This window comes from Mustela nigripes, chromosome 4, assembly GCF_022355385.1.
Source record: "Mustela nigripes isolate SB6536 chromosome 4, MUSNIG.SB6536, whole genome shotgun sequence".
Taxonomy (NCBI): domain Eukaryota; kingdom Metazoa; phylum Chordata; class Mammalia; order Carnivora; family Mustelidae; genus Mustela; species Mustela nigripes.
Genome location: NC_081560.1, coordinates 23,198,153 through 23,223,840, shown reverse-complemented (window position 1 = coordinate 23,223,840; position 25,688 = coordinate 23,198,153). Strand labels below are relative to the sequence as shown.

Below are 25,688 nucleotides of genomic sequence, written 5' to 3'. Positions count from 1 at the left end.
ACAAATAAGTTGAGTTCATGTTCGACATTCTTTATAAAGAATGTTTGATGATTACAGTTTGTTTACAGTTTTACAAAATGCCCCAAGAGGTCCTTTAGCCCCATCTCAACTCGTCAGAGTTGGTTTAAAATCCACTTGATGTTAGGATACAATATCCTGTTTATCCAGTTTTTCATTCATCTTGGATAAGCAAGACAGAAGTACTACCTCGGCATTAAGCCAGGTTTTAAATTCGCTGAGAATTGTAACCCTCAAATACTATTCCAAATGTATTTAAAAGACAAAACAAAAACCTTGAGAAGGAATATAAAGGTATCCTTTTCAGCACTGAAACATAAATCTGACAGAACACCTTAGGGTCTATTTAAAAAGAGGCATGCACTGAACTGAAGCACATTTGCCAGTAACTGGTTTTAAATGCAAAGGCAAACCTTCGTCCTCTTGCTCTTCACTGCTGGTATCACTCTGAGCCAGTTCCTCTCCACCATCGATACTCTCTCTTTCCCCCAGGTCACTGTCGTCATCAGAAAGCTCCTCCTCACTGCTCTCGCCAGGCGCGGCCCTCCGGACTGCTCTGCAATGGCAACAGTTCAGCACTGAGGATCTGGGCTACTGGAGGGGTCTGTCCACTGTCACTACACACGTCACCTCCGCCATGAAGGGGGCAGGGAAGACATCACTGTCCCTCACAGAGACAAGCCTACATCTGCCTCTGTTGTCTCAGAACAAGCTGAGCTGCTTACCTCTTTTGAATTTCTGCAGGCTTGGTCACCCTTGTTTCTTTGTTCTCCTCCCTTTCCCTCTCCTCATCTTCTTCCTCTTCTGTGTCATCCTCTTCTCCCTCTTCCTCTTCCATATCCTTTTCTTCGCTGCCATTCTCTTTACCTAATTCCTGATGTTTAGGTTCAGGCCTCTTCTCCTCACCTACAAACAGAGATAAAGAAAGTTAGGTATTCATTTAGAATCCAAGATTAAGGGGCACCTGGGTGGCTCAGTGGGTTAATCATCTGCCTTCAGCTCAGGTCATGATCCCAGTGTCCTGGGATCGAGCCCTGCATTGGGCTCCCTGCTCTGCAGGGAGCCTGCTTCTCCCTCTCCAACTCCCTCTGCTGTGTTTCCTCTCTCACTGTGTCTCTCTCTGTCAAATAAATAAATAAAATCTTTAAAAAAATAAAAAAGAATCCAAAATTAACTTAACAACCCAAGTTCCCAGTTCCTTGACACTAGAACTAGGACTTTAACTATTTTTCTCAGTATTTTTCTTACTATATGTAAGAGAAAGTATGAGAGAAAAAAACAAAAACAACAACAAAAACCCCTCATCACTAGACTCCCTGGAAGTCTGTCCCATTCATCAGAAGGTTGAAGGTTAATCAGGCTTTGAATGAGAGAAGTAGCAACTGAGCCTCCGCAAACAGTCTGTCATTGTGCACCACAGCCAGCACGATGCTCACCCGGGGGACCAGCCATGAACTGTCATCTTGGTGAGTTCTGTTCTCAGAGCTCCTGGTGGCTTAAAAGCCACCTGCTTTCTAAAAAACCCTCAAGTTTTAAGTTTCTCTATTCTTAATATTCCATCATTTTATGAGAAGTTGGGAAAGGACAGCCAGCAGAGGGGAGAATGAACTCAGGTCCCACTCCTCATTCACATTCATACCCAGGATTGGGCTTAGACTCAAAAGACCCTATGTTTTGAGACCAGATCACCAGATGGTACAATATGAATCGACAAACAGCCCTGGGCTCACTTCTGAGCCCGCAGGAACTCGGAGCTTCTCTTAATTCTCAGTCTCATTCTTTCCATTAGTTTTGTGATTTTGGTACCTTTGACCCAGTATTCTTACTGACAAGCAGGTTCCCTTATAATTTTACTGTAGATAGAGCTGTTTCCATACCCACCTGAGGATATATAACCCCTCCTACCCAATACAACCACATCTTACCTGGGGCAGAGGCAGACTGTGTATTTTTATATTTATCCTTTGCCACAGCCCAATCCACAGCCACTGTCCGTCCTGGCAAACAGAAAAGTAGCATCAGAAAGGTCTTCCTCTTTTTAATGTCGCTTGTAAATGACTTCCTATTCATTGAATACCGTGACAGAACCAAAACAGACAAAAGAAACTGCTAATTCAGGGAATGCTGGTCCTGAAATAAAGCTCAGAGTTGCCTACCCTTGTTAACCCTTAAACTTTTTTTTATCAATTTAAACAGTTATTTTGCCTTTCTACCACAGCCCCCACACCTGGGATAAGAGAGTAAAAAAGTTAAGAAAGAAAGAAAGAATGGGAACAGTGTTTCCAGTTAGACAAGTTTCTAATTAGACTAAGCAACAGCCAAAACAAGTGCTCTGGAATAATTTGCAATCTGCACAGAAGTTACAAAGTCTCCAAGCCAAGCCCTTCTTTAGAATCTAGTAAAGGAGCACAGCCAGTTCAACAGCCCACTGATGCTGACGGGTGCTGAAGAGGGACCACCACCAAGACAGAGAAACCTGCAAAACCTGCATCTATCAGTGATTATTTCAGGAACATTTTTTCATTGAGGATTTAAATGCACACTCATCACCCAAAGAGAAAAGCAAACAATGGTATATGTTCTTTCAAGTTTAACCCTAAGATCAAGCACTAGGAATATTTCACCACACAGTTTCTGTATTAGCAGTAAGACTCTCAATAATTCAAACACCTTTTTGAAAATGTAGAAAGTGGGTTACTGTGTTAATTCACAAAACAGCAGAAATATCTGGGTGAACGGTATGGGTACAGAAAACTTACCTTTTATCTCTTTCATGTTCATGCTTTTGAGAGCTTTTCCTGCTTCTAGAAGGTTTTTGAACTGGACAAAAGCAAAACCACGCATCTTTCCATCTGTGTGCAAATGTACAAAGAAGTTAGAGACAGCAGGTGGGGAGCCAACAAACACCAAGGACATTACAGCAACCTGGGCTGGCAAGATGACCCAAATCCTGCCAACAAGTCAGCTCCTTGCCCAGAGCAATAGCTTTTGTTCTCCTACTGAGTATACCCTGACTCAAGCTTGAGGAGAAATGCATTTTCTCAAACTATCACTTGTCTTTTAAAATTTGTTCCGATCTAACTAAAAATGCCACTGGGGGCATAAGCATTATTTTTGAGTTTTTGCTATGTGTCAAGCACTGTGCCTCATACTTTATATATGTCATGTGATCGGGGGCTCACAAGGAGTATGACATGACCCTTGTATTTCTATTTTGTTTAAAAGATTTTATTTATTTGAGAGAGATAAAGAACACATGTGTGGTGGTGAGGAGGGGCAGAGGAAGAGGGACAAACAGACTCCATGTGTGAGCCCCACTTGGGGCTCTATCCCACAACCTTAAGATCGTGACCTGAGCTGAAATCCAGAGATGAACACTCAACAGACTGATCCACCCAGATCCCCCTGTATTTCTATGTCAAATATCAGTTAGTTCAAGGGTGAAATGGAAAAACACCATTATGTTAAATAATCTTAACCTAATCCACAGCAAATGAAAGTTTGCCGGTACCTGGCTTCCGGGGAATGTTTACTTCCAGAACAGCTCCATACTGAGCAAATACTGTCTTCAAGTCATCTTCTGAACACTGATGCCACAAGTGAAAAGATATTATCACAAAAAATAAACATGAAACATCAAACATTAAATTAGCGCATTACAAAGAACTTGAATACTTTCACTCCTTTTTTACTTTTGAGACTAGGACATCAAACATTTCTAAACACAAAACACCTTGCTTTGGATCTAACAAAGAAGATAGATATCAAAGAGCTCTTCCCCTCCTCCCTCCCCAAAAGGAAGTCTCCTTTACACTTACAATCCTTAATTGTTTATACAGGCCCATTTTCTGTATCCAACAAGGCTAAGATTCAGGCCCAGAAGGAATTAGGTCCAATGATACTATCCTGGTGAGGAGCTCCACCAATCAGTACCAACAGCCTACAGAACAGGTAGTGTCAGTGCTCTCAGTTACTCACCTTAAAGCTCAGGTTCCGAATAATTAATCTGGCTTTCTTATCTGCTAGTTTGGGTTTTTTAGGTTTCAGCTCCTTCTTTGGGGGTTCTGAATTTTCTAAAAAATTAGAGGCAACAAAATAAGTCTGTGATCCAGTCTCATCCCTGATCACAGGAAAGAAGCTACTAGCAAAAAAAGAAGCTACCAGCATTTCCCAAGGGTTAAGTATGACAACACCCAGGAGCATCAGATTTCCAAAGTTTGAATTAAATAAAAGACAAAAATGGGTAATAAAACACATTAGATGATTTTGGACATCAAAAGGATATTAAAGGAAGTTTTAAATTTAGAGGCTATTGCCCATCTCCCCTCTCCAAACTCCCCTTCCTCCCACCTGAGGGAAAATTCTCTTCAGTTACTAGAAACTCACCACTTTCCCCCTTTTCCTTGGACTTGTTCCTCTGTTTTTTCTTGGCAATAGTCACGTTGATCTTACAGCCTTCAAAGGTGGTAATCTCCTTGAGGGCCCTCTGAACATCTTCCAGCATAGAAAAAGTGACATAGCCAAAGCCTCGACATGCCTTACTCCCTGAACAATGAAGGGGGAGGGGGAGCACGGTTAGTCAAGAGCCCTAAAACACTAAATTCTCTCTTTAAAACCCAGTAAATTCTCAAAGTCCTAACCAGCAGATATACTGCCAGACCATCCTATTATCAGTTTGCCAAAATCCTCAGAAAAATAGAAACAAAGTTGGCATCAGTGGCCCCTTCTCCACTTTGTTCAGAAATTGTTAGGCTTCCTCTTCTAATCTGTTGTCTTCAGTGTTAGCTTGTCTTCCTCCTCCTTTCTTTTCTTTTTTTTTTTTTTTTAAGATTTTATTTATTTATTTGACAAACAGAGATCACAAGCAGGCAGAGAGAGAGAGAAAGGAGGAAGCAGGCTCCCCGCCAAGCAGAGAACCCGATACAGGGCTCGTTCCCAGGACCCCAGTACCACGACCCGAGCTGAAGGCAGAGGCCTTAAACCACGGAGCCACAAAGGCGTCCCCTTCCTCCTTTCTTGATAATCTTGAGAATACGGAAGATCCATGATACCCATTATAGCCCCAAAGAATAACTCATATCAAACAGAATGGGAACATACCAGAGAAGGTGGGAAAGGTAAGTACAGTAGCTTTGAGAACTGCAAGGCAATAATCAGCAGATCAGAAATGGATGCCTGAGGCCCTGACAAAAGAACCTCAATAAACAATAAGCATTGCTTCGGGAGCCTGCAGATACTATTACCATTATTACCAAGCCTTAGCAATCAATATCAAACTTAACCTGTCCAAGGTAGCTGTAAATCTCTTAGCTCACTTTCATCTTCAGAAGACACTAAGGTAGGTAAAGTGAATATTACCATCCCTTCTTTCCAAATGAATAATTTGAGATGGAGGAAAGTAAGTGAACTGGTTGGTGTGCCAGGGTGTTAGTAGCTAAATTAATTCCTTATTACTGGCCTCATGTTCTTTCCATGGGACTCCACCAATATAAAGGCCACAGAGAAGAATATTTAGGACCAAGCATGAACAGTTGCAAATAAAAACTCGCCTTTGCCCTTTTGGGTATGCTTTTTTTGATTTAACATTTTTGTGTAGTAAAATTTTTAAGCCATCTACTGCATCGAAAAGGAAAAGACCAGGTAGTCTGCCTACGACCCAAAGAAGAAACACAGCTCACACGCTCTGCTTCTTTTTCAACTATACTCGGACCAACTTCAGGGTACAAGCCCTCAAACACAGGACGATGATCCACATAAATGGTTAAAGCTGATACTATGTACTAGGAAGGCATACTGTGATCTGGATATCAACGTTTTTCTCCTGGCACTCCTCACAAAAGCCTGCCCACTCACTGTCAGAAATCAGAACAAGAAAAATCAGGGCCCTTCCTGATCAGTACACTAAAATGTGAAGGAGTTCAGCAAGAAAATAAAAGCATTATCTCACAATAAATGCCATTCACTGTTCGCACAAAGCACTCTCATTCTACTTGAATCCTCACAACATCTTGTGAAATTGTTCCCATCTTCAAGAGGTTAACTGACGTGCCCAAGTCATCACTACTAAGACCTCCTTCCCATCCCAGTAAGTGTAACACTCCGTCCAACACATCCTGACTATCTGGAGAGAAGAGCACATAGTCTTTTAAAAAGGGAACAGAGTTGTTTTGGGGTTTTTTGTTTGTTTGTTTGTTTGTTATATTTAGACCACATACATAAGACAAAAGGTAAGATTACACTTCAGTTATAGAGGACCCTAAAGAGAATTGCCATTCAATGCCTGTTCTTCCCTGGAATAGAACCACCAAGCACGGGACAGTAGTGTCTCTCAAAGTGTTCTGACAACCCACAGTAATGAATGTAACATATATACTCTTTATATAAAACCAAAGGGGTGCCTGGTTGCCTCAGTCAGTAGAGAATGTGATTCTATATTTTTTTAAGCTTTTATTTATTTATTTGAAAGACAGAGAAAGAGATCACAGGTAGGCAGAGCAGCAGGCAGAGAGAGAAAGGGAAGCAGGCTCCCTGCTGAGCAGAGAGCCCAATATGGGGCTCCATTCCAGGACCCTGAGATCATGACCTGAGCCGAAGGCAGAGGTTTAACCCACTGAGCCTTACAGGAGCCCCCGAGAATGCAATTCTTGATCTTGGGGCTGTAAGTTTGAGCCCCACATTGGGTGTATAGATTATTTAAAAACAAAATCCTTAGGGACACCTGGGCGACTCAGTTGGTTAAGCATATGCCTTCAGCTCAGGTCATGATCCTGGTTCTGGGATCAGTCCTACAAGGGGCTCCTTGCTTAGCAGGGAACCTGCTCGCTCGCTCTCTCTCTCTCTCTCTCTGACAAACAAATAAAATCCTTAAAAATAAATAAACAAATAAGAATCAAATAAAATCTTTTTTTAAAAAATATTTTATTTATTTATTTGACAGAGAGAGATCACAGGCAGGCAGAGAGGCAGGCGGAGAGAAGGAAGCAGGCTCCCTGCTGAGCAGAGAGCCGGATGTGGGGGCTCGATCCCAGGACCTAAGATCGAGACCTGAACTGAAGGCAGAGGTTTTAACCCACTGAGCCACCCAGGCGCCCCTCAAATAAAATGTTTTAAAAATTATAAATATGGGATGCCTGGGTGGCTCAGTCATTACACGCCTGTCAGGTCATGATCCATGTCTTGGGATGGAGCCCCCTGTCGGGCTCCCTGCTGAGGGGGAAACCTGCTTCTCTCTCTCTCCCACTACCCCTGCCTGTATTCTCTCTCTCATTCTCTCTCTCTCTCTGTCAAATAAATAAATAAATAAATAATCCTTTTTGAAAATTATAAATATTAATCCTTTACCATATATACATATATTTTATCTTTGAAAAAATTCTTGTCATGACCCACTCAAAACCCACTAACAGTAATGATCTGCAGTTTAAGAAACACGGCTGTAGAGCACTCCCCTTCTCTCACACACCCATATCTATACCTAAAATGACAAAGAACCAGGCTCGTGTCATGGCCTGTATGGCAGCCAGAGCCATGGGGACAATCCCAACTCTAGCCTCTGTCATTAACAAAATAGGAGCTAGCAACGGAGGGATTATTAGCACACAGTTAGCGTGTCTGCTCACACACTCAGATACCATGCAGGGAAACAGGGGTCCACAAGATGCCAGTTCCCTTCAGTTGTTCTGCTGAAAAGCAAAGAAGCGGCTGCCTTCAGAGACAGCCTGATGACTTAGAAGGGAGCTAAATAAAACATCAGGTGCCTATCTCGAGTGTCCCTTGAAGTCTAAGTGAGAGGAAGGAATGCTTCTCTACAATTAAAATCCTTACAGTCCTTCCTCATTGCCAACCCTTTCTCACAGTGATGCAATGAGCATCGCACAGAGTATGAGGCATACAGCAGGATTACACTTTTGGCTTAAGCCAAAAGCCTTGGGAATAGGACCCGACTCTTCTTTTTCTCATACCCTACATCTGATCCATCAGCAAATTGGTTCTACCTTCAAAAATATCCATATTCCAATCCCTTTCTACCACCTCCACTGTACCATCCTGGTCCAACACCATAATTTCTCACCTGGATTATTGCAAAAGCCCACTATTTGGTCTCCCTGCTTCTGTCCTATTCTCCAACGGCAGCCTCAGAATCTTTAATCCAGATCATACTTACTGCTCCCTATTCAGTTTCTCACCTCACAGTAAAAGCCAAAGTCCTTGCAATGGCCCGTAAGTCCTCCACGATCTGGTCCCTTAGAATCTCATCTCCTATTTCTCTTACCTCCACTCACTCTGGTCACCCTGCTCTCCCTGCCAGTCCTTCCATATACCAGTAGTCCTCTTCAGTATTCCTGAGCTTGCTGTTTCCTCTGCTTAGCCTTCTCCTCCTCCTGAAGAGACACATGTTCCCTCCCTCACCTCCATGAGGCCTTCCCTGGCTTCTCCATCGATAGAAAACTGCCATTCCTCACTCCTCTACGACCCCCACCCCACATGCACTTACAGAGACTCCTCATCCTTCTTCGTGACTTATTTTCCTCCTTAGTATTTACCACCATTACCACTCTATATTTTGCTTGTTTAATTGGATGTCTTCCCCATCTTGCAGACTTAAGAGCAACTTTTTTGGCTTGGTTTGGGTGCACTGCTGCATCCTCAGGACCTACAACAGTGCCTACTGCACAGCAGGCCTTCAAAAAATATCTCAATGAATGAATGGGTAAATGTGTAACATACTGGTTAGGAGCTCCGGGTCGGGTGACCAAATTCTGGGTCCACTACGTACAAGCTGTACGAACTTCAACTGAACTTATCAAATTTTCCCCAAGCCCCAGATTCCGGTCTGTAAAATGGGGTTCAGACTCTCCACCCCAAGACTGTTGGGGAAAACTAAATGCGATTAACACGTGCGGAATTCTGCACCGTGCCTGGCAATCAGCTGACTCTCAATACGCCTCACCGATGTTACTAAATGTTAACTGTATTAAATATTAAATGTTAACACTGTTACCAAATAAGATACCGTATGTGAGCGCCCCCCAGAAAACGGAAAGCGCTATGGAACCCTGAGGCAATGCCTTGACGGTGAGAAATGTCAGCCTCATCCAGAACCGAGTCCTTCTAGAAAAGAAACTCCATTCCCAGCCCCTTCTCCCCGGAGCGGGTCAAGAACTCCACGGCTTGCTGAAGTCTGGGAGGGTGTCCTCGCGCGGACCCTGCTCCCAGGAACCCCAGCCCCGTCCTCCACAGCCCCGCCCCCTACCTTTCTCAGTCACCACGAAGCACTGCTTCACCGGCCCCACCTGACTGAACAGCTCCTCCAGCTGCTCACTGCGGGCGGAGGGCGGCAGGCGGCCCACAAACAGGGTCAGCCCGGCCATGAGGCCGGGGGACGGAGGCGCGCGAGATCACGAGCGAATCGGGGCCTCGCACGCGAGGCAAGAATCGGGCTTTGGCAGGCCAACCACGCCAAGCGGCCCGGAGATTCCGGAAGTGCTCGCTGCTCAAAAGAGTCCGGAGGAAAACAGGGTGGGGAGGGGGAAAAAGCGTTCCGGAATGGGGGAGGGGCCGTTCTGCCCGGGGGCGGAGCTTCTTGAGCGGGGCTCCACCCCTAATCCCAGCACGGTCCCTCCCGTCCCTATCGCCCCCCCCCCGGGGGGGGCCACTGTAGGAGACTGGCATCCTAGCTCCTACCTAGTTTAAGATCTCATTTCCAGGAGATGATCCCAGAGTGCGACGGCGGGCAGAGGAAGTCGTTTTTTGCTCGGGGTCTCACCCAGGATCTGACACATACTGGATATTTAATAAGTACTTTTTTCGGTTCCACCAAAGACACCCAGTTTACGTGTATAAAGTGGAAACAGAACGCACGTAGATGCGTATATCACACATATTCTCAGAGAATGAGACATCTGTCACACTATACAGTGCCTGTAACAGTGTGCAAATTACAGCTATTAAAGCACACGCAGACACAGATCATACACAATCATTCTTCCAATAAATATTTACTGAGCGCCTACTATGTGCCAGGCACATAGTGGAGTTTCTTTTCTAGAAGGACTCGGTTCTGGTGAGCTAAAACAAGACAAGATTCCCTACTCTCATGGAGAATGAAGTCTAGTGGGGGTAGACAGACATTCATTTTAAAAACTTACAAATAAATCATAGCAGGCACCCTACAGGATAACAGAACACACCCAAAGCAAACATAACATACAGACACTGGATGCAGGTCCTCCCAGAAACAGGAGAAAACCTTCCCTCGGGTCAGCTTATCAGACAGACCCAAGGCTGAGGGATGTCACCCACCAGCAGGAGATCTGGGTGCTCCTGGAACCTGGAAGGCAGAGACCATTAGCCATTCCACTGGGTTCAGGAACTGACCTGGTGCAAGACTGAAGCACCTTGGAAGGGTTCCAGCTGAGAAAAGCTCCAATGCACTTTTTTATTTTAAAAGATTTTATTTATTTATTTGACAGAGAGCGAGAGAGAGATCACAAGTAGGCAGAGGCAGGCAGAGGGGGAGGAGGAAGTAGGCTCCCTGCTGAGCAGAGAGCCTCATTGGGGGTTCAATCCCAGGAGGCTGAGATCATGACCTTAGCTGAAGGCAGAGGCTTAACCCACTGAGCAACCCAGGCACCCCATCAATGCACTTTTAAAATAACTTCTCAATATTATAACCTGAAAATTCAGAAAGTACAAAAGGTACAGTGAAAAGTAAGTTTCCGCTTCTCTTCAAAACCCATTTGCTTTTGATACATTTTGGATGGAAGGGATGGCTGGTTGACAGTAAGGGGGGGGGGGGGGGGCAGAACACAACATCAGATTTATGAAACCCTAGTCCAAGTATATAATGTATGCTCAAAAGAAAACACTAGTTATTTTTACACACATAACTCAAGAGAGCAAGTACTGAAATACAAAACAGATTTTTAAGGCTATGGGGTTAATCCTATCCAGGATAAACAGAGACAAGTAGACAAAGGAAGTGGGATGGGTCATTTGAATAAAGTCGGTTTGGGATTCCACATTCCTCCTCTTTTTTTCTCCTCCTCTCCTGCCCCCTCACCACTTTAGAAATCAAAATTATATCCCCAAAAACTTAACTGCAAGCTTTGGGGCTCTAAGTATAGGCGGCCTTCCCAGTGCTGGGTGCAGCATATCCAGGAAAAGAACCCTAAGAATGCTGTTCCAACACCCCTTTGGGATGCCCCTACTCTGCTGTTTAAAATACTTGTCACTCAGACCTTCCTTAAAGAACAAAACAAAACTGTGTGCCTCTGCCCATCAGGGGGCAGCAGCCACCCACAATGCAGAGGAATTCTGTACCCCTAGGAGTAGATAATAATGCTGCTGACCCTTTCTACACTTCCGGAGTTTCAGACCTGGGCGGGGGTGGGGCGGGGGGAGCGTGTGCATCTCAGACTCCCAACCTCAACCTCAGCCCTGTCCCCTCCTATCTCTGCACATCAGGGAGACCACATGGTGCTTCAGTCAGGAATATTTGCTCATCCATCTCCCCAGGACACACGCAGGGTTCTTTATTAAATAGCGGGAGTTGTGGTCCCCTGCACCACATCAGCAACGTGGCTTCCAGGGGAAATAAACTGTAGGCTTCTCCCTCATCCATCACTGTGCAGGAGCCCGGGAAGGAAGGAAGAGAGGCCTGGGCTGTGCTCTCTCCCAGCCAGCCTCTCCCAGGCCCCATCCCTCAAGTCCCACTCCCCCTTGCAAGTAAAACCTTCTTATTATACCACTTACATCTGTGCTTAGCACTTCTCACAACTGTAGTTAATGCTATTGTAATTATTCATATGATTTGTTCTTTATTTTTTTTTAAGATTTTATTTTTAAGTTGGGGCACCTGGGTGGCTCAGTGGGTTAAGATTTTATTTTCTTTTTAAAGATTTTTTATTTATTTGGCAGAAAGAGAGAGATCACAAGTAGGCAGAGAGGCAGGTAGAGAGAGAGGGGAAAGCAGGCTCCCCACTGAGCAGAGAGCCCCATGCGGGGCTTGATCTCAAGACCCTGAGATCGAGCACGGAAGGCAGAGGCTTAACCCACTGAGCCACCCAGGTGCCCCAAGATTTTATTTTTAAGTTATTTCTAGACCCAACATGGGGCTCGAACTTACAACCTCAAAACCAAGAGTCATATGCTCTACCGACTGAGCTAGCCTGGTGCCCCTATTTGATTAGTGCTTCAGTGTCTGCGTTCCTCCCAAAGACCTTCAAATTCATACGTTCAGGGCTGGTGTCTGCCTCGTTCACCTCTCTCTGCTCAGCACCTAGCATACGGTAAGCATTCCATAAAGTGTTTTAAAGAGATTGAGTGACTGTGGATGAATGACTTTGTCACTCCATCCCCTGAAGTACTAAGAACTGGGATTGAAGGGTGTGTGCATTAGGATATACCTGGGCTCCTCTGGGAAACCTGCTTTGGGTAAGGGCCAAGGCATGGGACAAAAGGGAAGGGTTGTTTCACCAAAGTCTTGGCCTCTTTATAGTCAAAGTGCTGAAGTAATCCTTGCAGAGGAAAACCAAAGAAGTGTTGGAGTTGGTGAGCACTGAGCTGTCTTCCTCCCCCCACACTTCCCCATCTCATCAGCCCCATTCACAGCTTCTAGACAGAAAAGGAGTTTGTGTATGATTGTGTGTGTGAGGGAGAGAGAGACAGACACACATGCCGACAGACTGACTCAGGGCATGTGGGGTTTGGACTGCCCGGTTGTGCATGAAGCCAGGTCCCCTGGTGAGGAAAACTAATGAGCCAGCTGATAAGCATTAGGGCGAGGAAGAGGGAGCCAAGAGGAGTTGGGTGTGAGCAGAGGCAGATGGAAGGGTTGGTGGGGGGAGAAAAGGAGCCATTTTTTCCAAGCAGCAAGAATCCCTTCCATGATACAAAGCAGCTCCAATGCTGGGTCTGCTACAGCCACTATGACACCAGTGAGAAATGCCTATAATTAGGAGGCTGGCAGTTCCCTGGGCCTCAGCCCAGAGTGACGATGCAGCAAGAATTTCTGAGCCAGGCTTAGCCAGGTGATGGAGGAGACACAGTCAAAAAACCACTCCAGTTCCATTCCTCAGTGGCTCCTGTCTCACTGAGCTCCCTACCATGACCCTCACTCTCTCCAAACATCACTGACTCTTCCTCCTTCCGAGGTCCAAGACCCTGGACCATCTTCTCAGGCAAGACAGATCTTCACGTGCAAGGAGAACAGTGCTCTAATTCTTCCACTAGTGCATGGACCTAGTCTGGTGAGGCCCCACCCCTCAGGGCCTCCGTGCCTGCTTTCCTCTTGACTCCCCCTGCCTCCCTTCTCCAATCCCCATGAGCTGATGGGAAGACTTGGGAGAAAAACCACTTCTATTCCTGTTTTTTCATTTCAAGCCTGGGATGTTGTGCCCCTGTCGGTTTTCCTGTGACATGCAAGACATCTGCCAAAACACTGCCAAATTTTTATTTCCAAACCTAATCTACAACCCTGTTTTAGTGCCATTCTGAACTTAACTGCATTTTAGCCAAATGACGAATGCACACCCCAGAGCTCAGAGCCAAATGCTCTGGACAAGGGAGAGGTTCCAAGGTCCCCGGAGGCCTGGGTCTCTGCATTGTGAACTCTGCTTTGGTGGGTAGATTGGGGCCAGGGTTTGGAGGAAGATAGGCTCCCGTTAGGAAGGATCTGCACCATGGGAGATGAGTGCAGGGAAAGAGGCCTTGTAAGTCCAACCTTGAAGAGGCCTTGTTGGTAGGCGGAGTAGGTAGTGTCCTCTGTGAGTTCCTCTGGGAACATGGCAGGGGGAGTTGCTGGGGATTCCAGCTCAAAGTGATCAAGCCCTTGATGTGTGTATCAACATTTCCATAGAGGACTTCACCATGGACTCACTCATCCCTAGCCAGCTGTCCCCCACAACCTGCAGCCAGGCTCCTAGGAATGCAGAGGTTTCTACCAATGGGTGTAGAGGTCCCGCCTCACTTCCCAGGGCCTGCTTCTTCTCTGACAAGGCACTTCCCAGAGAGTCAGAGGGTTTTCACAGGGTCGCTCCCAGGGCCCTCACTCATCCCAGCTGTAGGACAACAAGGGTCCTTGCAATCGAGAATACAGGTCACCCAGGTGTGAGATGAAGCCTCCCCACCCAAACAAGGCTTATCTTCCAGTTCTGATGGAATGGCTGCTGCTGTGGGCTGATCTAAGCTTTTCCAAGAAGATTAGACCTTTCTCTGAAAATATTTTATTGATAAATTAACTCTGGAAGCACTCACCTCCCACCCAACTGCTGTGGAGTCTCCTGGATGGGCCATGGACCCTTCTACAGGGAAGGATCATGTGGAGGACAGGGAGTCTCACTCACACAGGAATGGGACAGGTGGGTGTGGGGACTGAAGCCAGTCTCGAGGTCCTTGGAGGACAGCCCCTCTCACTCAGCACCGGAGTGGGGAGTTGGTGGTCAGGAGTGGAGCACCTTGGAGCTTTATTGCTGGTGAATGCCAAGGCAAGTGGAACCCCTGCCAGCCTAGAATTGCAGCAGAGGGCATCCGTGCCCAGGGCTCCAGGGGAGGTGGCACTAACCCCAATCAAGAGAGCCTGGCTGCTGACCCACCCACCCAGCGACTCCTGGATGGGGAAGAAGCGGGGAGTGGTATCTGAGCCAGGCAGGATTGGGAAAGAGCTACAGTGTGCAGGTCTCAGGCAGAGCAGGCGCCAGGAGGGGGCGTAGGCTGGGGCGGCCAGGGGGCCCGCCTCTTCACAGGTCTATGGTGTCGCTGCCCACACTCAGCTCGTCGATCTGTCGACAGGCGTCCAGGAATTGCTCCTGCAGCAAAGCCTCTGCGGCCTGCAGCTCAGGAGTAGGCTCTGGGGAGTCGCGGGAGGGTGGGGACAGGGCCTGGTAGGAGCCTGAGCCCGGGAGGCTAGGGCTACTCCCCGAGGGTCGCGGGGGACTGAGGACGCAGACCAGCGGACAGCGTGGGGGCCTGTCGGGGCTGGAGCACAGTAGCATGGACGAGCTGTCCCGCGAAAGTCCGCACAGTGAGCCCGAAGAGGCGCTGCTGCCCATGGGCCAGGCCCGGGGAGAAGGGAGCTCCAAGGGCACAGGGGAGCCAGGGGCCTCCTCAGACTTCCCCTTGGGCCCGACCCCCATCTTCGCCACCAGCGAGGTGGTGCGGTAAAGGCCGAGCCCAGGCGCGGTTTCCCCGAAGGCAGGGCCCTGGAAGAGGCCGGGCGTGAGCAGCGCCTCGCTGCAGAGGGCCTCCTCAATGCTGCGCCTCAGGTTGATTGGGGAGGGCGGGCGGAAGTCCACTGTGTAGTCGCTGCAGGGGGAGGAGGCCGGAGAAGGGGCCGGGTTGGCCGCCGCGCCATCGAAGCCCCGGCAGCCGCCTCCCTGGAGCAGGAGGTCGGGGCCAGGTCCTGCCAGGGCGCACAGCTGCAGCAGCTCCGCGTCGCCACGCGCGATGGCGCCACCCAGGGGCTCCTTGTCCGGGGGCCCGGTGACCCAGCCCCCGGGCAGCAGTGGGGCGGCGTGGCCCGGGGACAAGCGGAAGAGCTTGGCCCAGCAGCGCGGCGGCACACGGTGGCTGCTGAGCGCCGGGTAGAGGCCCAGCAGCGCCAATGGGATCGCGACGCCCACCTCGCCCAAGCGCAGGCCTAGCTGGAAGGCCCACCAGGGCCAGGGTCCCTCCAGGCCAGGCTGGCCGCCATAGCCCAAGGCGTGCAGCACCTCGTAGCCCTGCAGGGCTCCGCTCAGCAGCCCGAAGGTCCCCGCCACTGGAGCTGTGCGGGCCGCGCGCCGCCAGGATTCGCGCGGGGCGAAGGGGCTGCGCGCCTGCGGGAGCGGGGTGGCGCCCTTGAAGCCCGACCCTCCCAGGGGCGCTCCGGCCCGCCGCCGCCGTCCTCCCCAACAGGAGAGCGCCAGTAGGAGCCCGGAGAGGAGGGCGGCGAGAAAGGCGTGCAGCCCGCGGGAGGCGAGACGCAGAGGCCGCAGCGGGCGGTGGGCTGCGCTCCCGACGGCGGCGGCGGCCGCCAGCCCCAGCCCCAGGAGCAGCAGCGCGGCCAGCCCAGCGGGACACCGCGGCGGGCGCGGCCGGGCCAGCAGCAGGCAGGCCAGGCCCAGGCCGGCAGCCAGGCAGGGCAGCGGAAGGTCCTGCAGCAGCAGCCAGGCGAGCGGGGGCAGCCGATCGCGGTGCCCATAGGCGTCGTAGAAGAGCGGGAAGGCCCGCGTGGTCCCGGCCGAGAGCAGGAGCAGGTCTAGCAGCGCCAGGCAGGGGGCGCCCGGCGGGCAGCGCCAGGGCAAGAGGGCTAGGGCCAGCAGCGCCAGCACGGCCACCAGGCCGAAGAGCGCGCCTACCCCGTACACGTGGGCCTCCCAGGCCAGCCCCCAGCGAGCTCTGGCCTCTGCCCAGTTGGCTTCCAGGGTCAGGAAGAAGAGGGGCAGCGGAGCCACGGGAGGCGGCCCTTCGGGTTCAGGCAGTTCTCCCATGTGGCAGGACCCTGACCCACACTCTGGCTCCACCGAAGGCTTCCCAAGGCTGGCAGGAGAGGAGTCATCTGGGCCAAAGTTGGGGATGGTGGGGTCTGTGGGCAAAGAACATTCGTCTGAGGCAATTGTACAGCCTTCCCCTCCCTTCCCCACAGCCAGTAGCCTGTGTACCAGAGAGTCTTCATAACATCTAGGACACACGTGTCTCCCCCCCCCCCCCAGCAGGGAACCTGATGCAGGATTCGATCCCAGTGGGATCATGACCTGAGCCAAAGGCCAGAGGCTTAACCAACTGAGCCACCAGGTGCCCCACACTTGTCTTTAGTAGAGATTCACCGGTCTCTCATCCCCTTGTCTTCCCCTCCCCATCAAACTCTTCAACTCTCATCCCTCCGGCATCCCTAACCCACCCTTTGCTCTCTGCTGTTTATTTCTGCTCATCACTCTGCGATTCTACTGAAAAGGGGTTTTCTTTTTATATGTATTTTATTTATTTATTTATTTGAGAGAGAGAGTGTGCATACAAGCTGGGGGAGGGGTATTGGGAGAGGAAGAAGCAGACTGCCCGCTGAACAGGCAGCCCCATGTGGGAGTCTATCCCAGGACTCTGGGATCACGACCCCAGCTGAAGGCAGATGTTTAAACGACTGAGCCACCTAGGCGCCCTGAAAAGGGTTTTTCTTAAGAAGCTACAGAATTTTACTGAGGGAACTGGAGAAGGTCCCTCTAGTTCAATCCTCCCACCACAAAGTAAGCTTCATAAGAACAAAGATATCGGTCTGTTCTGCTTACATCTGAATTTCCATGCCCAAAATGGGGCCTGGCTCAGAGCGGGCACTGAGCAGATATTTGTTGAATAAATGAATCCTCTTGTTTCTCCAGTGAAGACACTTAGGCTCTACAGAGAGGCAAAGCGACTTGTCCAAGGTGACAAATCGGCAGATCTCAGAATCCAGATCTGAGTACTGGTCTGAGCCCCTTCTCACAATTCCAGAGTTTTTTCATAAGACTAGTTTGCTTATCTCTCATACTGCACCCCTAACTCCCAATTCCCATGTTGGTGCTGGGAGAAACATCCCCTGCCCTTTTTTCATCTGCTTCCTCCTTCCCCCATCTCTTCAGGAAAAGCCCCTACACTCACATGTGGACACATGCAGCAGCAGGGGGTTGGGGGGACAGTTAAGACACTCCCTTCCCAGCATCTGAAGAGAACACAACCTTTCCTGATCACTGGCCTTCCTGTCTGCCACACCCCCAACCCTTAGCTTACCCATGGCCATGGTCCCCATCCCAACTCAGTCACAAAGTCATTCATCCAAGGCTCTTAAGGTACATAGCCCCTTGAGTTCTCACTCCACTTTACAGAAGTTGACATTGAAATGGACTCCCCTGGGTCTCGAGGCTACCCTTGAACTCTCCAGAAGGAATTACTGGGGTGAGCACAGCGGGATAGATGCCTTCTTAGTGAATGAGCTCCTCAGGTGCTCTATGATTTGCTAACTTAAGCTCCCAGCCCTGGTGTGGGCTCCAAGACCTTCCCCACATCCCTTCGGAAAAGGGAAGTCACAGGGCACCAGAGGTGGCTCAGTCAGTTGGGTGTCTGACTCTTGGTTTCTGCTTGGGTCATGATCTTGGAGTCATGGGATTGAGTCTGCTTGAGATTCTCTCTCCTCTGCCCCTCCACCATACACGCTCACTCTCTCTCTCTCTCTCTCTCTCTCTCTGCCTGCTCTCTCTCTAAAATAAATACATACATCTTTAAAGGTAGGGGAGGGGGGAGTCAAGTAAAAGAGGATGAGGAGTAAGATCCCTAATTTACTTTCCTGGAGCAAGAGAAGAGCTAAAAAGAGATCCAAGGATTCTTCCCATGGCCAGGCAGCAAAGGAAGATGCTTCCGGCTCAACCTCTCCCTCCTCCACCTAGCAAGCTCAGCAGATCTGCAGCTGCAAAGGAGTATGAAGGGAGAAAGATGGCGGGGAAGAATGGAGACACCCTGGTGAGGGTGGGGAGGGGCACAGAAGGCAGACATAGGATGAGGAAGGGAGGGTCTCCTGACAGCGAGACTCCTACCCCAACCGCCTGGCCGCACTCCTGCCTGGTGTCAGGCACACACTACAGGAAGACCCCAGATGCACTCCTCACCCAGATCATGCCAGTTCCTGCTAGGAGCATGCAAAACAGCAATCCCCAGTACCAGACAAAGGGGTGTGGAGGGGTGTGCAGAAAGCGGCTCTGGAGAGAAGGGGGGAAGACAGAATCAGACATCTGGGGAGGGCAGAGAGGGAGCAGCCAAAAAATTAAGTCTACACAGCTCACTGCCTCTTACAAATGGAAGCATGGGCCCTGCTTCCCCTTCCATCGCCTTCCCCAAGTCTGAGATGGGAAGAGTCCCTTCTGCCTAAGGCTGTTAAGAGGATAAATGTTCGACGTGGACAGAGCTCTTCAGAGTGCCTGGTGTGTAATAAGCTTTTGGTATGTGTTTGGTGTTGGTATCATCATTATTAGGTAATGTGTATCACTGATCAATCATCAACTTGTGTTCATGCGACAGTGACTATTTCTGGCCTCAAACTAGTTCTTGATATAATCAACAAAAGATTGTTGTCTCTGGGGGTGCCTGGGTGGCTCAGCCAGTTAAGTGTCTGCTTTCAGCTCAGGTCATGATCCCAGCGTCCTGGGATCAAGCCCTTTGTGGGGGGCTCTCTGCTCAGCGAGGAGTCTCCTTCTCCCTCTGCCTGCTGCTCCCCCTGCTTGTGCTCTGTGTGTGTGTGAAATAAATAAATTAAATCTTTTAAATAAATAAATAAAAGCTTTAAAAAAAAAAAAAAAAACGACTGTTGTTTCTTAGCCCATACTAATCTTGCTTAGAAAGGCAACACATTGTTTCACCTTGTGAACCCTATTTAAAAAACACCCTTTAGTTGGATTGACTACCCCTGAACATTTAAGGAAGACACAGCCATGAGTTAAATGAGGTTCATTCAGCTGGGATAGCTTGTTGATCAGGGGTGGGTATCAGTCTGAGGTTAGCTGCATCAAAAACTTGCAACCCCTCTATCAGCTTCATTCCTTTGCCCCTCTGGAGCTCTGGCCCAACCCACTTCAGCAAAGTGGATGACTTTGCTTGGCTTTTCCTCAGCGTTGGCGGGCTCTGCAGAAAGGCAATGGGACCGTGCCCAGGAGGACTATGGCTAGAGCCAGACTGCCACCCCTCACAGCCTCCTCTGAGCCTCACAGCCTCACTGAGCAGACAAGCACAACTCTCAGAGATCTGCTCTGCCTTGCCTTCTTCCAGCTCCACTTCTTACCCGAGGGCCACAAGAAACCCATCTCTCACCTCTGTCCCCCAAGCACTACGGCAACTAGAACAGATTTTTAATGTGACTAAGAAGCTAGGAATAAAAGAGGAAACCCAGAAAACAGACAAAGCACAGGCAGAGCTAAGGGAGGTGGGCCTGCCCTGTGGACCCAGGGCTGGGCCATGTCGTGGATGGGGACAGGCAGAGAAAACCCAGCTTCTTCAGCCTTAGAAGAATCCACTTGATCTCATTCCCCTATCTCCCCACTTGAGGCTTCCCCAGAAGGAGCCCTCAGTCTCCCCCCAGAAGATGGTAAGTTCCTCCGATCCCTCTCCTGAGCAACCCTCTCTTACAAGGTGATCCCCCTCTGGCCCCATGGCCCCTCTTGACCTCAGGGGCAAGAAAGGAGGTAGGATGTCAATGTGAGGGATTGGTGAGGTCATAGCTGGCCAGGGAGGAGTCAGGGAGCAGGGCCTGCTAGATTTATGGAAAAGTCAGGCCTGATTATGTACCAGCTGCCCAGATCAAAGGGCTGGGAAATCACTCTCCCAGTAGAAGTGGTAGCCCATGCAGCTGCCTGGCCCCATTCCTCTTCCCCACCCCCTCCTCTAGGATCATGGAAGATTGATCCTCTCTGTAAGGGTAACTGACATTCGAAATATTTAACCACTAAAAATGGCACAGACGGCAGCCAATCAGAACAGATGTCACCAAGGGTGGTCTAGTAGAGGGGAGGGCTCAGGGGGCTAAGGCCAGTGGGTACTTATCAACCGGGTTGAAAGTCTTTCAATATGTAAATGACCAGCCCAACTTCTCCCACGGTGTACTGGCTGCATACTAGCTGTGCCCCAGGTGATGGGAGCTAATGCAAGAGAAGAGACCTAGATTCAAAGCTTAAACACACCTAGGTTAGAAAGATCCTAGAAGAGACTACACAGAGGCTCCCTTTGTCCCCTAACTGCCTCACACTACCCTCTACACATACTGCTGGCTAGAGCAAGGCCCTGGACCTTCTGGCCAAGGGGCCTGTAGCACTCCTGGGTTTATCTGAGAGAAAGAGCCAGGAAGTGGCTGAGTTCCTGCAGCCATCAGTGAGGAGGGGGGAGGGGTGGGGCAGTGAGCTGGGCTTCCTCTGATACTGTCCAGACTCATTAAACCTGCCTGGCCAGCACTGTCACCAAGGCTGACAGACTGCCAGCCAGCATCCTTCCCCAGGGACCACAGAGCCCCCCCTCCACCCCGAGCAGATCCGGTCACTACTACACACTGGGCTGAGGGGGGAAGGGTCAGCAGCTCCCCCCACACCCCCCCCAAACACAAGCCCAGGAGTACAGCGACTGCTTGGGAGGGAGCTAGAGTCAGGTTCTGTGTTAAGTCTGGAACTGGAAGAAGCTAGGAGATCAGCGGTTTCCACTGCTGAGCTGGTTCCTACTGTGAAGTGGCCAGAGAGGCTTCGCAACAGTATAAAGGCTTTGCAGAACAAAACTGGGCCTAGTGGTCCTCTACATGGCTCCCTTGGCCTCACCTACTAGAGACTCTCCCTGAGTGTGCCCCCTGCCCTGTGGGTTGGGCTGGTTGGCCTTGGGGCCAAGGGTACGGTGTTAGGTAGGGTCTGGAAGTGAACTTGGGAAAAACCAAGGTTAACAGCTCACCCTTAATAAACTTCTACTTCATGCCCAGCCTCCTGCCAGGAGCTTGCATTATCTGGAAGCTTCATGATAACAAGATAGGTACTAATATTAAACCCTAGGTAGATGAGAAAATTCAGCCTTGGGAAGGTTAAATAACTTGCCCAAGTTCACCCAGCCAGTTAGTAAGTGAACTGGGATTCCAAACCAAGTCTCAAGATTCCAGAGGCCCTGCTCTTTCCCCTGCATCACCAGCTGTCCATGCACATATTCGGAAAGGTTTCCTTGAATAAAGATGGCATCTGTCTATTCAAAGTCTTGTCTTCAATGTCTTCCCAATGAGGGGCCCAGCTCTGTTCCTAACTGACAACATGTCGTGTCAGATCAGACAGCAAAGGAGAGAGCCCCCAAGGTGGAGGGAGCGGGGTGGAAAGGCAGGCCAGGCAGACTGGCGTGAAGGGTGAAGTTGGTACTGAGGCTGTGGGAACCAGGAGGGAGTTCCTGTATCTGTATGCCTCTCATACATCTGTCTACATCCTGCTTTGCCTGGGATTACAAATCTCTCAGAGGACTGTTACTTAACTCTGTGTGGGACTGCCCCCAGTGACACTTGTTCTCAGACCGTTAATATATATCTCCATGGTGGTGATGAAGAGAATGGTGATTATGATGATGAGGACAAGGAAAGAGAAGAGTCCCAGAATGCAGATGAGTGGCTAGCAAGGAGTAAGTGCTAAATAAACGTCAAGTTCAAATGAATCAGACACTTACCTACTGAGGCTGTTGCCATCGTGGCAGAGTTTAAGGAGGCGGCTGGGTCCCACGGGCCTGTGCTTGGGAGCTTTCTCTCCAGGGGGGATGGGGGCGGGGACAGAGTGGTGCCAAAGAACCCTGCAAAGGGAGCATGTGGGGTTCAAGGGCCATCCTACCAGCCAGCCTTGGCCTCTGGGGCTTTGGAGAAAATCCTGTCCTTCCCCCAGGGCTTACGCTGAGAGAGCCAATGTACACCAAACAGGCATTTCCCCATGGGAGCAGTGGCCCGTGTCCCAGGCCCTGGGAGCAGCAACACAGAGTCAAAAGAGAAAGGGAGGTGCTGATTAGGCCCACAGCACAGTGCCTGGCACATAGGAGTGTTCCCTAAGTTTTTGTTGCAGTGAAATCAACACTCACCTGGAGAATCTGAAACTCTAGACGCAGAGCTTGGGGATGGAGTTGGGCCTGGAGGGCTTGGGCCTGAGAAGTTCCGCAGTGGGGACAAAGTAGTGCCAAAGAAGCCTGCAAAAGGAGCCCAGGCTGAAGCTTCCTCCTACCTGCCAGGCTGCCCAGCAGGGACTCTCCTCCAGATGGGGTGGGTACTCACCAAATGGTCCCAGGCGCCCTGCAATCTCTGCCAGACTGGCCCGCAGGCTGGGCAGCAGGGGCAGGGTCCGATGCCCAAGCGTGGGGGCTGCGCCTGCCCTCAGCGCCATGTCAAACTTCAGCTCCAGCTCACTCTGGCGGAGCCTGGGAGCACTGGACAGAGGTGCTGTGGCTGTCAGAGCAGTGTCCCAGGTCACAGTGCCCATCCTGGGCTGATAGGGAGCAGTGGGCCGGTCAGTGGGCCCAGAGAGGGGGGAGATGGACTCTGGAGACAGGGATGAGGCCCAGGGAGTAGAGCTGCCTTCAGCAGAGCCCCACTCTGGGGGGGAGTTCCCAAGAGAGCCCACCAGCAGTTCCCAAAGGGGATCAGTCCTCAGCCCATTGGCCACCTCTTCCTCCGGCTCCCGGCTTGGCCCAGGAGAGAGTGGCTGGGTCTCCGTGACTGAGATCCCCCAGGCGGCAGCAGGTCCCCGAAGGTGGAATTTGAAGTTCAGTCCCAGGTTGAGAGACAGCATAGAGGCCTCACTCTGAGGTGGTGGGGTCAGAGTGGTGAGAGGGACACCTGGGACGGAGGAGGCAGGCTGGGGGCCCACTGGAACAGCAAGCAGGACCCAGCAGAACAGCCCCAGCCCCAGGCAGCCCTGCCCTGCCATGGCCCCACCTGGCCTCAGGTGGCCACAGTGGGCAGGGTGCTCAGTTCTTCGGCACTTTTTGAGCCCGAAGGTCCTGGAGAGAGGAGAGGCGCTGTGAGCCCTGGCTGCCTGGGGTCGGATGCCCCCCGGAGAGAGACTGCTGATCACCAAGGAGCAGGTGGTGGGGGCAGGACGCAAAGGGCTCTGCCCAGGGGGAGTTGCCAGCTCCTTCCTCCATTCAGGCCCCAGACCACATGTCTCACCGGCAGCCCTCCTTCTCTTCCAGCTAAAGCCCCTTTCCCTAAACCCCTGCCTCCCCTACCTGCTCACTCTGGGGACTGGGGTCTGAAGGAGACCAGCTGCCCCTATCCTCTCCCAACAGCTGAGGGGGTGGACTCAGGTTCCCAGACTCAAATCACTTCCTTTCCTCACTTCTCTCCACCCCCCCCCCCCCCCCCCCGCCACCTTCAGATATTTACTGAGGCCTACTATGTGCCAAGCACCCTTCTGCTGATACAACTGTGAACAAGCAAACCCTCACAGAGGAACGTGGCCTGCTTCCACCCCCACTCCGCTCCAACCTAAGGTGCTGGCCCTCTGTCTCCCACTCAGACCCCAGGGAATGCAGTCCCCGGGAGGGGCAAAGCACAGCGCTGGGTGATCTGGCCCAGCGGGAAAAGGCAGCCAGCCAGGCTCCAGCCAGAGAAGCAGGGTGGGCTGGTCTGGCAGAAGCTGGCCCATGCAGCCTGCCCCCTTTTTCCTGGGGCTTGGCCCTGCTCCCTTCCCCTTAACCCTAGAAGTATTGGGGGGAGGGGCCTCTTGGCCATTGAGGGCTTCCTGGGGATGATGGCCAGGCAGGCAAGCCCCGCGCGGAGCTGCTGCAGTGGAGTCCGACCTCCCCCCTGAACACCCCCTCCACGCACACGCATCTGGTGGGGGAAGGGGAGGGTAAGCCAGGGGCACACGTGCACCCGGCACCCTTACATCACACACACAGCCACACCTAGCACCCGAGACACACTCACCCACTCACCCTTCACACACCCTGCACACACACACGTGTACACACACACACATCCGATTCTGCCGAGCCCCCTCCCTCTTACTCGGGTTCAGATCCAAGCTCTGTGAGCTCCCAGCCTTCTCTCTCTCTCTCTCTCTCTCTCTCTCACACACACACACACACACACACGCCCCTCACAGACACGCACAGTATAGACAGTCACACGGAGGCACACACACCCCTACACACACCTTCACACACTCCGTACAGACACATCACACACCTTCGTCGCCCTACACACCCACCCACCCCTCGAAGGCTCGCTGGCTCTCTCGCTCCCGCTGGCTCTCACTCTCTCCCTCTCTCCCCCTGCCCGGCCCCGCCGACCTGCTCCTCCGGCTCCCTCCCGCAGGCGGGTCTCCTCTGCCAAGTCCCCCGAGAACCGAAGGTCGCGGCGGCCCAGGCGCTCAGCTGGACAACGCTCCGGCGACTGTCGCCGGTTCTCTCGGTCGCGCCCGACGACCCCCTCGGCACGTCCCGGCGACCGCGGCTACGCCGCCACGCCGCCCCCGGTCTGGCCCGCCGCGCTGTCCCCCGCGGCCGGCCGGGTCCGGCTCGCAGCCCCGCACTCCCTCCCCCCGGCGCCGCCTCCTGGCTGCGCGCCCCGCTCCCCGGCAGAGGCGCCCGCGCCGGGCTCCGCGGCAGCCGCGCTCTGACCGCCCGCCCTCCCTCCCCGCCTGCCTCCCTCCCGCCCGCCCCTCCCTCCCTCTCCCCTCCCCCTCCCACCCGCGGCCCGCCCCCCACCCGGGCAGGCGGCGGGCGCGCACCGCGGCGCCCCGCGCCGCCGCCTCTGTGCTCGTCGCCCCGACGCGCGCTCATTCACCCCGCGCTGCCCATCCGCCGCGGGTGCGGGCGTCTCGCTCGCAGCTGGGCACAGGCAGCCGCGCACTCCCTTGGCGGCCGGTCACGCGCATCCACGCGCCCTCCTTCCCTGGGAAACACAGCCGTGGGCCGGAGTCCCGCGCGCGCACACGCCTGCACACACCCGCGCGCGCGCGCGACCCCGGCAGCTGGCCCCGGGACGGCACCCTAGGCAAGAAGAGCCGCGGTGAGCAGAAGTGTAATGGCTCATTAGTCCTCTCCACAGTCCTCTGGGTGTCCACATTTCACAGGTAGGTAAAGTGAGGCTCGGAGAAGTCCCAAATTTGCCCAAGATTACGCAGCTTGGCAGGGACTTGTACCCAGTCTATGTGCTGACCGCTCCACAACCTGGTGGCTTC

General features: G+C 51.7%; 2 protein-coding genes across 4 annotated transcripts in view; both read right to left on the bottom strand.

The window, feature by feature from the left end:
* RBM28 (RNA binding motif protein 28) overlaps positions 1-9,509 on the bottom strand; it is a 30,696-nt gene extending 21,187 nt beyond the window's left edge. The window contains exons 1-8 of the mRNA XM_059396463.1: positions 9,272-9,509; positions 4,405-4,563; positions 3,997-4,091; positions 3,530-3,605; positions 2,778-2,870; positions 1,944-2,015; positions 744-924; positions 432-574 (exon numbers count right to left, since the gene is read on the bottom strand). Of these exons, the coding sequence (XP_059252446.1) occupies positions 432-574; positions 744-924; positions 1,944-2,015; positions 2,778-2,870; positions 3,530-3,605; positions 3,997-4,091; positions 4,405-4,563; positions 9,272-9,389 (937 nt within the window). The 5' untranslated portion in view covers positions 9,390-9,509. The remainder of the gene's footprint in view (positions 1-431; positions 575-743; positions 925-1,943; positions 2,016-2,777; positions 2,871-3,529; positions 3,606-3,996; positions 4,092-4,404; positions 4,564-9,271) is intronic.
* Positions 9,510-13,618: 4,109 nt separating this feature from the next.
* Positions 13,619-25,454, bottom strand: PRRT4 (proline rich transmembrane protein 4). 3 transcript variants are annotated; one of them, XM_059396460.1, is made up of 6 exons: positions 25,292-25,454; positions 22,775-23,499; positions 22,585-22,689; positions 22,402-22,467; positions 22,186-22,305; positions 13,619-16,582 (listed from the first exon to the last, which is right to left on the bottom strand). In XM_059396460.1, the coding sequence occupies exons 1-6, from the start codon at positions 25,303-25,305 to the stop codon at positions 14,757-14,759; spliced, it is 2,856 nt and encodes a 951-aa protein (XP_059252443.1). In that variant the 5' UTR covers positions 25,306-25,454; the 3' UTR covers positions 13,619-14,756. The 3 variants fall into 3 exon arrangements, with proteins under 3 accessions (XP_059252443.1, XP_059252445.1, XP_059252444.1); XM_059396462.1 differs by lacking the exon at positions 25,292-25,454 and adding an exon at positions 24,796-25,003; XM_059396461.1 differs by lacking the exon at positions 22,402-22,467 and having other exon boundaries at positions 13,620-16,582; positions 25,292-25,452.
* Positions 25,455-25,688: the final 234 nt, after the last annotated feature.